At 56.0% G+C, this 17,702-nt stretch overlaps 1 protein-coding gene across 12 annotated transcripts in view; it reads right to left on the reverse strand.

Moving 5' to 3' along the window:
• Positions 1-4,706: 4,706 nt before the first annotated feature.
• The window catches only part of AHCYL2 (adenosylhomocysteinase like 2), a 157,872-nt gene continuing 144,876 nt past the window's right edge, over positions 4,707-17,702 (reverse strand). For 9 of the 12 annotated variants that reach the window (XM_025213514.1, XM_014523769.2, XM_025213513.1 and 6 more), the window contains 10 exons: positions 17,390-17,506; positions 12,376-12,439; positions 11,065-11,153; positions 9,347-9,417; positions 8,675-8,793; positions 8,174-8,272; positions 7,223-7,291; positions 7,029-7,107; positions 6,289-6,409; positions 4,707-4,877 (listed from right to left, as the gene is read on the reverse strand). In XM_025213514.1, coding sequence (XP_025069299.1) covers positions 4,871-4,877; positions 6,289-6,409; positions 7,029-7,107; positions 7,223-7,291; positions 8,174-8,272; positions 8,675-8,793; positions 9,347-9,417; positions 11,065-11,153; positions 12,376-12,439; positions 17,390-17,506 — 835 coding nt within the window. In that variant the 3' untranslated portion in view covers positions 4,707-4,870. The remainder of the gene's footprint in view (positions 4,878-6,288; positions 6,410-7,028; positions 7,108-7,222; positions 7,292-8,173; positions 8,273-8,674; positions 8,794-9,346; positions 9,418-11,064; positions 11,154-12,375; positions 12,440-17,389; positions 17,507-17,702) is intronic. The other 3 variants (XM_006031849.3, XM_025213507.1, XM_025213510.1) reach the window with 1 other exon arrangement.

Raw genomic sequence — 17,702 nt, forward strand, 5'->3', positions numbered from 1 at the left:
CACCTCCCTCCACGCCTGGTCCCCAGCGCCAGGCCACAGTGCCACCGCCCCCGCGCAGACCCCCCACTCCTGTAGCACTGGGGGGCTCCGGGCATCCCCACTGGTGCTTCCTCCTCCCAGCTGCCCTCGCTGCCCCGCTGCGGACAGGAGCGGTGAACGGGACTGTCCAGGCGGGGCCGGGGAAGGCCACACTGGTGTTGGGCACGGTTTCCAGCTGCCCCCACGGCGCTGGAGCCAGGAGCTGCCTCTGGTCTCGCAACCCTATGGGCAGAGGCGTCTGGTCCCTCCCCTGCCCACAATAAAAGGCGCTAATGCTTCCCCGGGATGGAGCTGGGCTGGCCCGGGTCAGTCCCTAATAGAGGGGGTGGAGGGAGGAAGGGCAACCTTTTTGGCCGCTGATCTCTGTGCTCCCTGCCTGGTCTGCTGCTCTGTTCCCTGCTCCCTCCCTCACCTCCCCCGTGCCGCGCAGACACTGCTCGTGTCACTCGCGGCACTGCGCTGCAGGGTGGCCTCCCCAGTCCCCAGCCCCAACAGCTGGCCAGGCTGCACGCTCGCTCCCCCTGCTGGCGGAGGAGCAGCAGCGCGGGTGGGGGTGTAGATGGCCGTGCCGATCCGGGTCAAACTTGGGAAAAGCCAGTCCCGTGTCAAACGAGACGTCTCCTTCTAGCCTGGGCAGGCCGGAGCAGGAGACTCCCCAGCAAAGGATCCCCCAGGCCGCAGCCAAGGCTGCCAGCGCCCCGGGCGGCACAGATTGCTGCCAAGTCACTGCCCATTAGGTTCCCTTCTGCCCCCCAGTGCCGGGCCTGGATGGGGAGAGGCGCTCAGGGCAGAGAAAGTGAGAACCTGCCGGGGGGACACGGAGCCGCCACCCCGACACGGGAACTGCCAAGACAGTCAGCTCTGCCCCCCCTGCCCGGACAGGGGATGAGGGGAGCGGGGCTGGAGTCTCGTCATGCCCCAGGGTTGACTCGGATGTGACGTCCGGCTGCCCCGGGACCGCGCCGCCCTTGCCGTTCCCACCTCTCGGCCCTAGTTTTTGGCTCCTCTTTAGCGCTCAACTGCCCGGGGCAGACACCAGCCACGGTCCCACCGCTGTCTGTGCACGGTGAACACAGCCCAGGCACCAGCCACTTTTCCGACGCTTTATTGGCGTTTTGAGATTACAGAGTCTTTATTGCTGCTCTAATACAATCACTCAGACATGAATATTTAAAACATCCGTTTGAAAAGGTTACGCTTAGCAATGTCGTCACCGACTGTAGATGTGACAGATTATTTCATTTTTGTCCTGGTTTCTAAAGTTCAACAACCGAATTCTCCTCCTCAGATCATCGTGCTGGTGTCTCCGCTCTCCTTCCCCCCCTCCCCTTCTTTTTTTTTTTCTTTTTTAATTTGTTACATTAAAAAAAAAAGAAAAGAAACCCAAAGAAACCCCCCAGGGACAACTCTGAGAGGAGGATCCCAGATTGATCCGAAGCCAAGCAGGCGGAAAAGCTTACGGAAAAGCGGAATCACACAGAGAAAGTTTTTAAAAAGATTCAAGGGGAAAGAAGTCATTTAGGAGTATTTGGTGTCGTTATTAATTCATTAATTTTTTCCTTCTTGTATCTACACAGAAGATAAAATAGATTTAAAATCAGCACAGACTCTCCGGGGAGGACAGCCCCACCACGGGCCACACTAGCGACGGACGTGGACCAGGGAAGGGACCGTCCTCAGCTGCGGGGATGGGACCGCTATCTCCTCCGGGACAGAACCAGCCCGCCTTTGGACCCTACTTCTCCCGCCGTGACCGATGCGACCCACCGCTGCCCTCCCCCACGGCTCTGCTCCAGAGACGACATGGCTGGCCGGCGTCCCCAGTGCCACGAATAAGGTAGCGGGTGCCTGGCGGTCCCGCTGCGCTGGCGTGAAAGACCAGCTCTCAGGCAGATCAGCTGTTGCCACATGCTCAGTTGGTGCCAAGTGCGGCCAGCACAGCAGATGCCCGCTGCCCACAACGGGAGACTGCTCACGAGCCAGGCCGTGGGGTGCCCTGGGCTCCAGGCCACGTGAGATGCACTGCCAGCCCCAAACCCTGCCAGCCATGCTGCCGCAAAGCCAAGGGCCTCAGTCTTTATCCCAGTCTGGGACACGCGTGCCCAACACAGATGAGAGCGTGCTGGGAGAAGAGCAGCGTCAGCCGTTTTAGCCAAGGCTGGGATTTCACACGAGCGCCGTGACACCCACCTGGGGAGGCTGAGGCAGCAGGCAATGGTAGCTGCAGAAATACCATATTGCTCCTTAACTGACCCCGAGCCCGAGCGGTGAGAAGTTGACCCGCAGAGCAGAGGCAGACCGGGGCCGAAAGCCAACACCCATTGAACAAGCAGTGTCACACGCCCGACGTAGCCCCGCGAGATAAAGAGCAGGTGACCGTGTTGGATGTGTGGATGCGCCGTCAGACCCGGACGCTGGCTCCATGTCAGACCCAAGACAAGACCATGGTCTAAGCTACATCGGATGTGAGTTCGTGTTCCCCGGTCCCTGGCTGTTGGGATACTGCGCTGCGACCGGCGTGTTGCACTGCTGGGACATGCTCCCCTTCTAGGTCTGTCCCTTTCTCCTTGGCCGCTCGGGCAGCTGCTACATGCCAGGATCTTGAAGAGCGACACGGGTGGGTCGGTCTGTGGGCCTTTTGCCCCCCAAAGCATGCAGCCTAAGGGTGAAATCCTGGCTCCCATGGAGACAACAGAAGGCCTGCCCCTGATGGCCCAGGGGACCGAGATTTCAGCCCACGTTTACAAACACACCAAACGGATGAGTCTTGTAACGAAGTCGGGTCCCTATAGACTGGACAACTCAACCAGCGTGATGGAATATGGCCAACCTGCCTTAGGAAAACACTTCAGGTGATCTCTTTCTAAAAATGTTACGATCCAAGTATAATTTGCCAGGAAGAGAAGATTCAGGGAACGTCCCGATCGCTGATCGTTCTGCCGTGAGTCCCATACGCGTGGCTGCCGAGCGTTTCCGACAGCACGTTAGAAGGAAAGCTCCATCACGTGGGTTTTTTGAGGTTTTACTGAAAAGCAAAAGAGGCAAGTTTGCTGTAGGGAGCAATCCTGATGCGGGATGAGCCAGCCTAGGAAGCAGTCGTCATCTCTAGGAGCGACAGTCCTACAACCTGCAGGTAAGACCACAGTTCATTGGGGGGGTTTTGTGCATGAAGAAAATACCACAGAAACCTCTTTCAGGAAGGCTGAGGACTCAGAGAGCTTCCTCTGATGAGAGGCTCAGATACCATGGTGGAGGGCATTGAATAAAGGCCTGGGTGCTCAGGTCAGTGCTTCTCGTGGAGGTTTGGCAAGCGCCGGCTGAAGTTCTCGCAGCTCTGATACGAGGAACGATGTCCTCAGGATGATCGGTACGATGAGACACGGCCATTTGAACAGTGATCTTGCGGGGCGTGCGTCTGGGTGCATCGTACGTACTATCCAGGCAGGACATCTCTGCCAGAACAAGCGACGATGGCAGCCTTGTCTTCCATGACCCTCCCACCTCGAGACTCAATGTCTCATAAATGTGACAGCGATTGAGCTGAAAACCTAATTCTCAAGCCAGAGACCGTAGTGTAGTAATTGTGCTGGGGCTTGGTGCTCTCATAACCAAAACAGGTTTTCCAGAATTCGTTCAGCGATGAACTATGGAAAGAAGGCGCTGGCAGATCCAGCGCTGGGAGTCTGGGAAGCGTTTCTGTTAAATGGGTGTCGCTGTACACGGCAAGGACTCCAGGCGAGGGCTGAAATACCGACTGGAGAAGGATCCGTAGCATCAAGAACCGTCCTTGGACACGATCAACGTTGCCGCCTCCCTCCACGGCAGCGAGAAGACTGCGCTCAGGGGGTGTCGTCCCCAAGGCTGACCCCGAGATGGAGGCAGCGCTTGTCAACAGAGCAGCAAGGCTCTCCCACGAGACAGCTCGAGGCCCCACGCCGCGGCCCAGGAGGGAGATCCCTTTGGTGGAAGTGTGGCACTGGTCGTAAGCTGCAGAGAAGTACCGCAAAGCGGCTGAGAGGGTGCATCGGTGGGTCTTGTGCTCCATGGACGGGAACCCTAGAGGGACTGCTTGAGAGCGGGCTCGTCTCTGCCTTGCTGGCTCCCGATTCTGGGCAGGGGCGTCCCCAGCTCGGGCTGTCAACTGAACCCCTGGACTGCAGCTTCTGGCAGTGCTGGGGCTCGTGGTCAGAGCCGCCCCCTTGCCGGACCAGCAGAACGAAAGGAGAGCGCTACCCTGGGGAGCCGCCGGGAGAGGCACGAAGACGGCAGCACCCCTCCAGCAAGAGCGAGAGCCAACGAGGCGGTGCTAGTCTGGGTTTCAAACGGTGGGAGAAGTAAAGAGCGGAGCCCCCCAACCGGCCCTGCGCACTGAGGCCTGGTTCTTGCGACTGCCGTGGATTTTGCTTCCGCGCAGAAAACGGGAACCCAGAGTAACGTCTCACCCGCTTCCCTCCACACCTGCGTATGCCAGTGTGGGGACAGCGATCGCTTGTTACTTGAAGCTGACAGAGGCTTTGCAGCGAATTCACTCAACCAGCCTTCCTTTTTGCCTCCGACTTGCTTCCTCCACCTCCCCGCCCGCCCCGACCAAAAATAAAAGAGCAGAAAAAAATAAAAAATCAACCGTCTCACAGTCCCATGGCAGTAAAAAACACCATTGGCAGAGGCCGCGTGTACAGTATTCTAGTTTAATAAATAAATAACCTAACACACTGTCTACTATGTGAGCAAGTCCAGCTCTGACTTGGGAAGCTTGTACTGTTTCGTCCTGTACAGTAGTTGGGAAAAGACGTGAGTTCTTCTTCCTTACGCTTCTTCTGGCTGCGGGAACTTAATACCTGGGAAAAGAGGCGAGACACGAAGCTTTCAGTGAGCGCAGAGGCGTAAAACGCGCGCGGTTCTTGACTTATCGGCCTCCGGCAGGTCTCGCTCGCCCCTCACTCCGATCATTTTGGGGGTTTGGGAGCCCTCAGTTCAGCACCAGCGCCTGGGCGAGTTGTGTCCAACATGACTCCGGGGACATCCTTCTCCAGGGCCCACCGGGACGAGGGAAGTGTTCACCCCCAGCTCCGACAGCTCTGTGGGGGCGCACCCACTTGCTCTCGAGGCAGAAAGGAGCGCTGGGACTTTAATGAAGGGGAAGATGTTCTTTCTAACGGGCTGGCCCCAAACAGGGACGAGCAGAGGACTCCTACCGCGCTGCGCTGCCAATATCTGTCATCTACTCTGTGCAGGCTATGAGGAAGCCAGCGCCCACTGGCAGAAATGGGGAGGGGGTGTTAAACAAGTTGGGGTAGATGCTCAGAGGCACAAAGAGGAGGACAACACGTCAGGAGGACTATCTGCCCCCACGTGCGACGGAGAGCACGCTGCATGGAGAGGACACTGCTCGCTGCAGTCTCCCTGCTCCACCCGTGGCGGCTCAGGTGCGATGTCTGTGTGGTGTCAGGGCTGACTGCGTCAATCGAGTCTGGATTAACAGTGTCGTGTTGGATGACGGATTTATACGGGCTGGTTTGGACAGGGCTGATCCTGCCTCGGGACTAGATGATCCCTGGAGCTCCCTTTCAGCCCCACTTCTCTATGACTCTTCCCCGGAGGAATGGGCCTCGGTGCCCGTTCTGCGCTCGTCGAGCTTGAAAAATAATTGGGCATCTGAGCTGGCCGGACGGCCGCGCTGCGAGCTCTGCTGCTTTCCAACGACAGCTGCCACCGGGTATGCCAGGCGGCCTCGTCTCGGCAAGGCGCTGAGGCAGAGCTCTCCCTGTCCTGCACCCCCACCGCGCACAGCATGTTGGGACACAGGAGGGCAAGGGGCCTTCTGGGTCAGTCTAGCCCCACCTGGCCAAATGGCAAGCACCAGGTCACCAGCGATACCCTCCCTCTGGATCGGTGAGATCAGGCTCTTAGGCCCCTGCCACACATTATATATCATGCAATTAACTGGTGAATCGCGCCATAAACTTAGACCAGTCATATGTGCAGAGTAACGATGAGCATGCCATAAAAATATCCATCCGGCTATAAAGAGAGCTGATCAGCTACAAAGTTAGTGGCTGAAAATGTGTAATAACTTTACAGCGGGTTTCAATCCAGCTTTAGTCTGAATGTGTGGCAGGACCCTAAATCGTGCACGTTCTTGCTCATGCAGACAGCTTCGAGCTGATCCCCGCACACGCGCAGATGTGGGCAGCTGTATCGCCCCCTCCCCCACCTCCCAGAGAGGAATGGGCTGCCCCAAGCCAGCACCTGTAGTAGTTTGGTTTGAAAGGCCCGTTCTTATTCAGCCCCAGGTATTTCGCTTGCTCGTCCGTCAGCTCGGTCAGGTGCGCATCGAACGTTGGGAGGTGCAGACTCGCCACATACTCATCTGGAATGAGATCAAGGCCTGGGAAGTGAGCGAGGCCCTGGGTCCCCCCCTCAACACTGCCCTTCTGCACGGAGTTCACGGAAATGCTCGCTACACAGGGTTTTGCAGACTAAAGTCCCGAACCAAATGCAACGGTCTGCTGTGGCCCATCCTGCCTGTAAGAGGAATCCTGTCCCGGTACAGAGTGCAGGGCCTGCTCTCCCGGGTCTTCATGCCCCCCCCGGCCACTTTAGTGTTTCCTCCTCTGTTCATCCGTTTAGGTCTCATCAAGCAGTGCCAGACCTGGAGGGCTGTGGCTTGGGCAGGCGTGTGGAGATAAGACTCCACCCTGGAGCTACAGCACTGCTGCCCACCTTCCTGCACGGAAGAGCTTGGGGTCTCCTCTCTACAGACCCTGAGACGTGCAAACCTCCTGAAAAGAGGTGCCTGCTTGCAGCGGGACTGACAGCCTTGCTCAAGGTGATGCCCAAGAGGGCTGACTCAGCTCTCTGCTCTCATTCCCCAGACACAGAGCCCAGCAGGAAGAAAGGAGACAAATGCAATATGCCCAAGACACTGAGGTCTCCCACCCCTGCTCCACCTCCATGACAGGAGAACAAGGTGCCGGGTCCATCCTTACCCATCTTCTTCGGCAGCAGGTAGACATCCTGCTTGTAGCGCCCTTCTGGGGCGTTGTACAGCTCTATCAATGCCAGAGCCTGCAGAGAGAAGACATTGGGCTCAGTCACCCTTGTTTTGGTTCAAGCAGACAGCATCAAGGAGAGGCCGTGGCGCTAACCAGGCTCCTGCCCCCTGCACCTGGACCCTGCTCACCTGAGTGGTTGCAGTGATGGACAGCACGAAGGTGGGGACGGTGGAGCAGCTGAGGGTCAGCAGACGGCCCTGCAAGACAGAATAAGACCGTGGCCTTGCCGTGCGTCTCGGGCTGGAGGGGCACGGAGCCCTCCCAAATCCGTGCAGGAGACGCAGGGGCGATTCAAGTCTACCAGTGACGTGTCCCCGTCTGGCTTGGAGCACAGCAGCTCTCGGACAGCGCACAACTACGCACCGCAGACGTGGAGGTTCCCTACGGGACCTGCTGGGAGATCTAGGGGAGCACGAGTAGTTAACTCGACTGGACCCGACCCAGGAAGCTGGGATTAGCCTTTGCAGCCTGGTGAAACCTGCCAGCAACCCGCATCCGCAGCCGTGTCTCCCCAGCACCGTACTGGCCACGGGTTCAGTCGCCCAGAGAGTTCCCCCTGGCGAGTCACCAACAGCCACGTGTCGCTGCCAAAAGATTTCCCCTGATCCGAGCGTTGACCAGCCGGGCCCAGCTTCAGTCCGGCCCTCGCCAGGGCTCACAAGCTGGGGTGGAACAGATGTGGGGAGGCAGGTGGACCTGCACGGGGGTGCTGCCTCCTGCTTCTGTTGGGAAGCCCTTGGAAATGCCTGCCAAGAGCTGGCTTCCTCAGGCGACAGGTCACAGCCCCAGGGAAGCCATGTCTGCATCGCTCATCTTCTCAGCAGTCCTCAGCTGACCTCTCAGTCACTGTTCGTAGCTCAGCTGAGGAAGGTTTATGCTGAGGAAAGCCAGGGGAGGAACTGCTGCGGGGGAGAGGCTGTGAGGGGAACGTCTAGTTTGGGCAGACACCGCAGGGATGCGGGTGTCCCAAATCCTCCTCGCCCAAGAGACCGTCCAGCCCACGCAGCACAGGCTCTGAGGCTCCCTGGCTGGGTTACAGAAGTGACCTACAAGGCCCCTGACCTTCACGTGCTGCTTACCTCCGCCAGCAGCACTATCCTCTTTCCGTCTGGCCAGATGACGTGGTCTACTTGAGATCTCACCCTCTCCCAAGTCAGCTCGGGGGTCCGCAGGCTGGCCTGGAACACGGGGCTCCCGTCATTTAAAGAACCGGCGATGCGTCAGGAAAGGGAAACCGCATGGTGCCCCCTTCCACCCACCATGAATTGTGCGTGAGGAGCTGCTCGCTCATTTATCACAACCCCTGCTCTAGCAACAGCCAGCGCTTGAACTCTTCTGACTGTAAAAGCAGTGATTAACTTCAGGCCCATCCATCGCTGCCAGCACAAAACACCTGGTAGGGCCAGGAGTGCAGAATATGATGGGCGCCCCTATGGATGCCCAGAGCAGCGGTTAGGCACCTCAACAGGTGACCGACTGATCTCTGAGCCTTTTGTTGCTGCAGCAATGAGAGGCAGGAGAGGGGAACCCCCGGAGTCCCGTCCCCACCCCCCCGCCCTGGAGGGACCCCCGGTCTTTACCACGTCGATTTCGGTGTTGGAGTGCCCCATGTTACACACAATGCAGCTGTTCTTCATTCGGTCGAGGTGTTCTCTTGTCACCACGTTCTTGTTGCCTTTCAACACAGAAGGTTGTGGTGCTAAAGACCAACGCGGACCGCGATGGAGCGCAGGAGTAACGTTATTATCAGACAGCGACAAGCAAAATGCTCCCGAGCGCCAAGAACGGTGCTCACAGCTGCCCGCTCTCCCTCGCCCGAAGCGCAGCCCTGCCTGCCCCGTTTGCTTCCCTTGGTCTCTCTCCGTACAGCTCCCTGAGCCCATGTGCCCACAGGGGCGCTTTTGGGATAGGGCTGGGACTCGTGTGGCCTCCTGCTGCAGTAGTTATGCTGGGGGTGGGTGTGAGGTGCGTGTAGGGACAAGGGCTAACACACTAGGGATATTACAGGCCTGTCACATGCACAGCCAACCCTACAGCGGCCAGGAGCCTGTGGTTTCAGGAGAGAAGCTAACAGGAAGGTGTGTGCTAGCTCGGGGGCAGCCCCTGGCTACTGAGGGTTAGCAACTGGACACGCGTGCTCCGAGCAGCCAGGTTTGCATCTTCTCTGCCCGCTCTTTTTGGACGTGCTTGACCTGCCACTCAGGTGCCCTTCACCTCGCAGCGAGCCCCCCCCTGCCCTGTGACCCACGCACCTGTACAGGTGATGACAATGTCGACTTGTCTGATGACCTCGTTAAGCTTGACGAGCCGGAACCCGTCCATGCTGGGAGGAAAAAAAAAATATACCGTGTGTGAGGATGGACAGGAATAGACCAGGTCTGGAGGATCCCCAGGGGACCCCAGCTGTTAGCGCGAGCCCTCTGGAGCCAGAGACGGGGCTTCCCGAAGGATCTGCACTACCCCAAAAGCAGGGGCGGCTCGAGTTGCTACCTCAGAGGAGCTCAAGTGCCCGGCGACCAAGGAACTGTTGCTCTGAGGCACTAAGTAGGCAGGTTTGTTTTACAAAGGGGCTGAGCACCCAACAACTCTCACAGACACCAATGGGTACTGGGGGCGCCAGCAGGGCTGGAAAGAAAGCTGGTTTCTTTGGGGATCCAAAGATGCAAGCCCCTTGCTACAGGGGCTTTTGCCTTCCTTTGTAGCAGGGGGATGGACCTCTACCTGGGATCTCTTGAGTGCATTTTAACCACCTTTTAAATTGGCTGCCGTGGTTCCCCTGCTTCACCTGTGTCTGGTTCAGGTGTGATGTCTGTCTTGTGTCGAGGTCGATGGTAGTTTTACTAAGAGGTTCAATTATGGATTTGCCTGGGGATGGCGTGGATAGGGATGATCCTGCTTCAGGCGGGGGTGGGACTCGATGTGACCTCTGGTGCCCTCTCCCAACCCTGCTTCTCCATGATCCCAGCCTAAACTTGCCCTCTGCCTTGAAACCTCCAGGCTCAGAGATTTTCTGGGCTGACCTATTAATCTCAGCTTGCAAGGCCATCCCCAAATTCAAATCCCTCCTGCCATCTTACTCCTGTTACGTTCATGAGCTGAATTGGATGCAAGTTTTCTCCCTGGGGTTTCTGGCCTCACTTGTGCAGCACCGAGTGCGCCGCTGGGGTGAAACAACCAAATGATTGAAGCAACAATTTTGTTCACACACGAGGCAGAGCAGAGCCCAGCTCGGTCCCCTGCAGCTGATCGACACCCGTGTTTGGGTCCAAGTAGACAGTATCAAGGAGAAGCAAATCAGATCTGCTAATTAAGCAGCCTCCGTTAGCCCTTTTCTGACCGTAACTGTGCTCCACGTGTGTCATGAGAAGGGAAGGGGCTGTGTGTTTATTAAAGGCTGTAACAGCTTCCAGCACTTTGCAAAGCGACTCCCCAGGCTTGGTACCCCTACGGCACAAGTGCAAACAGCATCGCTGCAGCCAGCTGTGTTTCCTATGGAAGAATCCAAGCCAGAGATCACTGCGGCATGCACATGGGAGGAGACGGCAACATGCGCTGAGCCTCAGGGGTGATGCTGGCATCTGCAAGGCATGACTAGAGCCCAGAAGATGGGAGCCCGGCTGGGATGGTACGGGACGGATGAGTCTTTTATCCTGCCAGTGGCACCACGACACCTTTGAACTGCTTACTGCTTCCTCTAGCTGGAGCAGTGGAGCTGACCTGGCAGCAGACAGCTTAGCAGGCAGCTCCCTAGGAAAGAAGACCCCTCTCCTGCAAAACTTCTGGACCCCTGGGGAACCACACAGCCCTACATGCCGGACTGGGCCAGCGAGCAGCCCCAGACCCAGTGCACGGGGTCAGTCCATGCATCGGATCTGGTCCACGGACCTGCTGTAGAGGGACTGTGCCCTCACTCTCCCTGCCACAGAGAACAAGCCACAGCAGGACCCAGGCCGTGGGCACGTCCTCTTACCAGGCCTGCAGGGCACAGATTGGATCGATCTCGGTCACGTACACTATGGAGCCCATAGCCTTCAAAGCCGCGCAGCAGCCCTTTCCAACCTGCAGAGAGAGAACAGCAGGGAGGGAGCGGGTGAGATGCTGGCGGCTCCGTAGGCACCCAGGAGGCTCTAAGTTTCCAGGCCAGGTACAGCAACGCTAGCACGGAGCCCCTTTCTGCAAAGGCAAGGTCAAACCCTTTCTCCTTACTTCACGTCAGCCAAGCCACAACATGCTGCTGGGAGCATCACCGTAAGCTCGCGGAACAACTGTCACTGGAAGTCCGGAGCGGTTTCCCTGCAAAACCCCCTTTTCCAGCTGAATCCAGACCTAGCCTTTCCGGCTGCATGAAAATCCTGGGTGCAGGCTTCAGGGAACTGCTCTGGCCTCTGCCTTAACAGCCAAACGCTTTGGGAAAGAATCCATCTTACCGCTGCCCGGTTGCTTTGTTTCACACCTGCCACCCCTAGAAAGCACCAACAGATAATTACACGTATCCCAGAGGAAGCCTACAACCTTTCCTCTGTTTGAGCAGGTCTGCAGTAACGTTTCAATCTCTTGGCGTTACCGTGACCCTCCGTGCACTCGAATGCGATAGGGGAATTCACGAGCTCGGCTAACTGGCCAAGGACTTCCCTAACGTGTTTGCCTGCGCGCTCGTTCCTGGAGCTTGGTGGAACAGGCGTTCACCGTGTGCGATCGATTCTTATACCTCAGTCGAGCCACCTGATGTTTGCTCAGGGACTCATGTGCAACGAGCTGGGGGTTCTCCATCCAGCTCCCAGTGCACGAGTGCAGACCCGACTGGAACTAGTCCACAAGCCAAGCCCTGGGAAGAGAAGTTTCTTTACATCGGGGAAGAAGAAGAAACACTGGCAGATCCAACTGAAGAGGGATTACCATATTGTCATGTACAACACGCCTCTTTCAAAACTTGGGGGTTCATCTGAATTCTGAGGCGCACTGTACGCAGGCAAATAAGGCAACTGATTTGCCCTAATTGTATTTTAATACGCCCTGTTGTATGGCTACATTTACATCAGACCTTACTTTTAAGATCCACTGGTACAAGGAAAAAATGCACAGGAATTTGTAGGTTAAAAATCCTATTTGGTCTAATAGGGCCGCTCCCGTCTGAAAGGTTGCAGATACGAGCAAGAGCAGGGAGGAGCCCAGGGGACATGAAGTGCCCTCAGACAGAGCCAAGCCCAGGGAAATTCATTTTGCATCCACAAGCAGCAGCAGCTAGCAAATGGTATTCAGTGATGAAATATTAAAGCCTCACCTCTCCGTAGCCGCACACCACCACTTGTTTTCCTCCAAACATCATGTCTGTCGTCCTTTTAAGGCTAAGAAAAAAAGAAGATTAAAACAACCCACAGATTTTAGACAAGTATCAAGAGATGGTGGCAACCAGTGAGTGCTGCTGACAGGCTGGATTTGGGGGCTTAGCTGTTGTGAAATCCCCTCTATCCCCACAGACATCACTCCATCTGGTGGGACCAAGTCAGCTGCTCATGCTCTAAGGACGCAGGGGAAGAACCTCAGGTTTTCACAGAGTCATAGAAAATGAGGGTTGAAGGGCTCTCAGGAGGTCACATCTAGTCCAACCTCCTGCTCCAAGCAGGACCAGCCCCAGCTACATCATCCCAGCCAAGGCTTTGTCAAGCCAGGCCTTAAAAACCTCCAAGGATGGAGACTCCACCACTTCTCTAGGCCGTGTTTCTCAACCGGTGGGCCGAGACCCAAAAGTGGGTTGCAAGTGTATGTGAAAGGGTCATGAGCAAGTCCCAGAAAAATGTGCAAAAGCACGGGTTTCCCCTTGCAGGCTGGCTGCTTGGGACGATTGGAGGTAGCGGGCGCACGTGCATCTCTGCATGCAGCCACACGTGGCCAGCATACTGTCTGGAGATCTGGGGGTGTGTGGGGGGGGAACGTGCGTGTGTCTGGCACTGAGGAAGAGTGGCCGGGCGTGGGGCTGTGGCAGGGCAGGGGGAGCGGGGAGGGGAAACGCTCCTGGACCGTCAGTGGTGGAAGCGGGTGGAGACGGTCCTTCGCAGTGGGAAGCTGGGTGCCTGGGCTGGCGGCACAGGGCCAGTGCTGACACACACCGGGACCTGCACTCGCTGCTTGGTGGGTGGGCCGGGAGCAGCATTTGCTGCTCATGTTGTGGGCCAAGCGGGACGGAGGCAGGTGGGAGCTCCCTCTGGTAGGGCTGGGGGAGGCAGGGGGCCGCGAGTCGGGGGTGAGCAGGGGACTGTGCATCGGGAGCCAGCAGGGCCAGGGGGCGTGGAATGGGACAAGCCATCGATCTTGGCAAATGGTGCCCAGTATGAAAAAAGGCTGAGAACCACTGCTCTAGGGACCAGTGCTTCCCCACCCTCCTAGTGAGAAAATCCTTCCTAATATCCAACCTCAGCTTCCCTTGCTGCAACCTTAGCCCGTTGCTCCTTGTTCTGCCATCTGCCCCCACCGAGAACAGTCCAGCTCCATCCTCTTTGCAGCCCCCCTGCAGGGAGCTGAAGGCGGCTATTCAACCTCCTTAGTCTTCTCTTCTGCAGGCTAAATCAGCCCAGTTCCTGTAGCCTCTCCTCACCAGTCCTGTCCCCCAGCTCCACAACCATTTTCACCGCCCTCAGCTGGACTCTCTCCAACTTGTCCACATCCTTCCTGTAGCGGGGGGCCCACAACTGGACACAGGACTCCAGATGTGGCCTCACCAATGCCAAATAGAGAGGAAGAATCACTGCTGGCAGCGCTCCTACCAATGCAGCGCAGGGTGCCGTTAGCTTTCTTGGCACCAAGGCACACTGCTGGCTCCTGTTCAGCTTCTTGTCCTGTCACCCCCAGGTCCTTTTCTGCAGAGCTGCTGCCCAGCCTGTCACCCCCAGCCTGCACCGGTGCAGGGGATTGCTCCGTCCTAAGTGCAGGACTTTGCACTTGTCCTCGTTGAACCTCATGAGATTTATTTTGCATTTTCCTACTTTAAGTCTGATAGCCCATTTAGATGAAAATCCTATTGAATTATATATGCACCTCCAAGGGCAAGCTTTGGCCCACTGGCCTTCTAGGAGGTCATAGAGAGCTTGCCTCGAGTCCCTCCAGGGCCAGCTTTCCCTATGGCAGCACTGGGTACAGCCAGCCCCAGCACAGGGCTGGGATGAAGGAGAGCTGCCTACGTAGCACCCCCAGAAAATATCTTCTGACTCTTGGGACCAGCCTTGCTTTGCACAGAGGAGACTGCCGCCAAAGGGACGGACGAAGAGCAGCTTCCTGATACAACCTGGCTGCTCTGCACAAATAAAACTCTTCCTTCCAGTCTCTCTCCTCTTGGCATCTCCGTAAGAGCGTCCTACATTGCAGTCTATTTTTGGCCTGTGTAAATGGGTTAGCAGTGTGGGGAAGGTGAAGTGCTCTTACATTTTCCACTGAATTCAGAGAGAAGCCCCGGAGGATTTAATGGCCCCTTGGCACCGCCCGATATGAGAGGGCAGAGCCAGAACTGTATGGCCTGCATCCCGATGTAGCTGCAGCCAACACAGCGCAGAGTTTCCTTGTGGCCCGTAGGCACGGAGAGCTAACACGGACTCCATGCACACCGCGAGTTATTTCTGGTATTAGGAAACAATTCTTCAGACCCCTGGCAGCAGGGACTGTCTTCCCGTGGGGGTACGTTGCCCAGCTCAGTGGCGCCCCAACCCTGGGCTAAGGCCTGCATATGCCTGCACGTGCAAGTAAACCAGGGTGATTGACCCCACAGCCAGCACAGTTCTTAGGGATGTTGCAGTTCGTGTACAAGCTGCCGTACATGAACTTGTACCTCGGACACACAAGCCTGAAACCTTGAGCACCAACTCTGTGCGAGCGTGTAGTGGGCAGCTGGGCTGTCACCTTCCTTCAGCTACTGACGCTCACACGGGGAGCTGAGGACGTCCGAAGCAGGGAGGGAGGGTGGGTCCACCCTGGTTCCACAAGGACCACGTCATTTTGAAGGACCAGAGCTGAAGTAACCATTCCCTCTTCAAATGGGCATCAGTGAGGATCCCCTGTAGGAGACCAGCAAGCAGCATCCTCTGGCTTTGAACAGACCAAACAGAGCTCAGAAGGAGCCTTGATGGATAGGAGGTTGAAGAGTATCCACCAGCTTGTAGCACAGCACGATGCCCTGGGCCACTGCTTATTCTTTGCAATGAAAAGCACTCAGCTGACTACACGTACTGCTCGCATACAGACTCTGCTAAGGCAGCAACCAGTGTAGGCCTCAGGGGAGCCATAACGGATACATGAATGGTTTACACAAGTTTAAGCTGGAAAATGTATTTGATCAGGTTGTACAGGTTGATCTCAGGGTTGGTAGACAAGGCTGGGGCTGGAGGGGTGATGTTTGGACAGTGCTGGGTCTCGATCCAATCGAAGGGGAGCTGGGAATGTTTCAACCTCAGTACTTTTCACCCCGGGGCACTCCGTAGTCTCGGTACTCCTGGCTGGACGGTGTTAGGGTGCATCCACCATGACCCGGGATTAAAACCAACATGCTCAGTTGATGTTCCCTGGGTGAGTGGATGGATCCTGAGTTTCTAGGGCCTCGAAGGAGGTCTGGAGAGCTGAACTGCGTGCACAGCCTAATAACATGCAGCAAGTCTACTAGCATGCCCAGGACTGCAGTCTACCCACGTAACAGGAACTGGATTGAGAGGAACCTGTCCTAAGGCAGGCATGCCTTGGCTGTCATCATGCCTGTCCTAGCTCCTGTGTCACCTACTACCCATCCTGGAACCAAGTACGCCATCTCAGTGTATCAGGAAGCCTAGATGGGCAAACACATAGCTGAGGTTTTGCCAGATTTGCTTGGTAAGATCTCCTCCTGATAGCCAGCTGTCTAAGTATGGACAGAAACACATACCCTTTTTCTCCTGTGTGCCATTACAATGGTGAGGCGCTTGGTGCAGAGACAACAGACCACGGATTAGACAAGCTCCCCTGCAAAGTGCTCAAAGCAGGACCAGTCCCAACTACGTCATCCCAGGCAAGGCTCTGTCTAACCGGGTCTTTAAAACTTCCAATGATGGAGATCCCATGGCCTCTTCTGTTCCTTTTGCTTTGTTTGAAATGCTCAGAAGAAACAGAAAGAAGGAATTGGAGAAAACAAGTGAAGAATTTCTTCATAAACCAGCTGTTTGGCTCAGATAAATGCTGTGGCCAACTGGAACCAGTCAGGGCTCTCTTACTGGCACAGGGGCTGTAAGAGGACCAAGGGGGATTTGTGGCTGCTTCGCCCTGCATGCTCTCGGCAGGGAGCACGAGGAGATAACAGGTTCAAGCGCAGCTCCAGACACATCTAGTCAAAGGGGTCTGAGTGTGCACATGAGGAGTGAACACACCTCCATGCAGTGACACGCTACGGGAACAGATGCACGGCTCCTAATTCAGCTCTATAAACCTACTTCAAAAGCATTAAAGAACCTTGGAAGAGTATCTTTATCGTGACGCTCATGGCCCCGACCGCTACAGTTTGCTATGTGCTCGGATACAATCTAGTGTCAACATGCTGCGGAAGGCAGAAATACCACCCCTTTTGCAGAGGGCAGACAGAGAGCACCGAGATTAAGCAACCTGCCAAGGTCACGCAAGGAGTCTGTGGCTGGATTAGAACCAAACCCTCCTCAGGCCAAGGAAAGAAAATGAACAAGCAAAAGATTCAGACCTAGGAAGTCAGTCTACTGCTGTGGCTGGATGTATAACGCCGTACCCGAGAGCTGGTATGGACACAACGTGTTTGCACCCAGGCCCAGGTTCAGTGCCATGTTGGGGAATTCCAGCTTCTCTGAAGTACCAGGTTTGTAGCTACCAAGGACGTGGGATGACAGACAAGACGGATAAAGGGTCTGGTCTAGTAAGGTTCCTCCAGAAGAAACCGATATTTAACACAGTGATTCTCACCCAGGCTGCTGTGGTAGCACCCACGTGCGCTGTGAGATGCTTTCAAGGGTGCCATGCAATATTAGCACTGTTAGGTGTGCAAACACCTGCACTTGATTCACACGACATTTCAAACAGGAATCTACAACGCCGTCCCCTGTTGTGGCCTTTCTGAGGTCTTGGCAACAGAAGAAATTTTCGATTATTTTTCCATGGTCAAAAAAACAAGAGATAAAGCTAAGAGCTGGTATTTTCCAAGGGACGCCCGAGCCTGAAAAAGGTTGAGAACCACTGGTTTAAAATGTTCGCAGCCCTGCGTCCAATCAAACACACACAAGCCTTCAAGGCAGAGAGTGCTCGGTGGGAGCAGCCACACATACCCATCCAGGATGGATTCTCTGCAGCAGTAGAGGTTGTCAAACTTCTGTTTGGTGACAGAGTCGTTGACGTTCATGGCTGGGACGCACAGTTTTCCAGCTTTAGACAACTGGTACAACCTGTCAGGAGTAAAGACAGGGACACAAAAACGATCAATACCGTAGCTTCCTTCTGTTTCTCAGTGGTCTCAGGCCTCTGCGGGTTGTTATATCCATGGCTGGATGCCAAGCAGTAGCAAAGGGAAGCTCTAGAAATGTACTGGAAAGTACCTTACCCAGCTTCGAAGTGCGAAGTGACATCCACACTTGCACTCTT

Source organism: Alligator sinensis, unplaced genomic scaffold, assembly GCF_000455745.1.
Source record: "Alligator sinensis unplaced genomic scaffold, ASM45574v1 scaffold888_1, whole genome shotgun sequence".
In the NCBI taxonomy this organism is placed as follows: domain Eukaryota; kingdom Metazoa; phylum Chordata; order Crocodylia; family Alligatoridae; genus Alligator; species Alligator sinensis.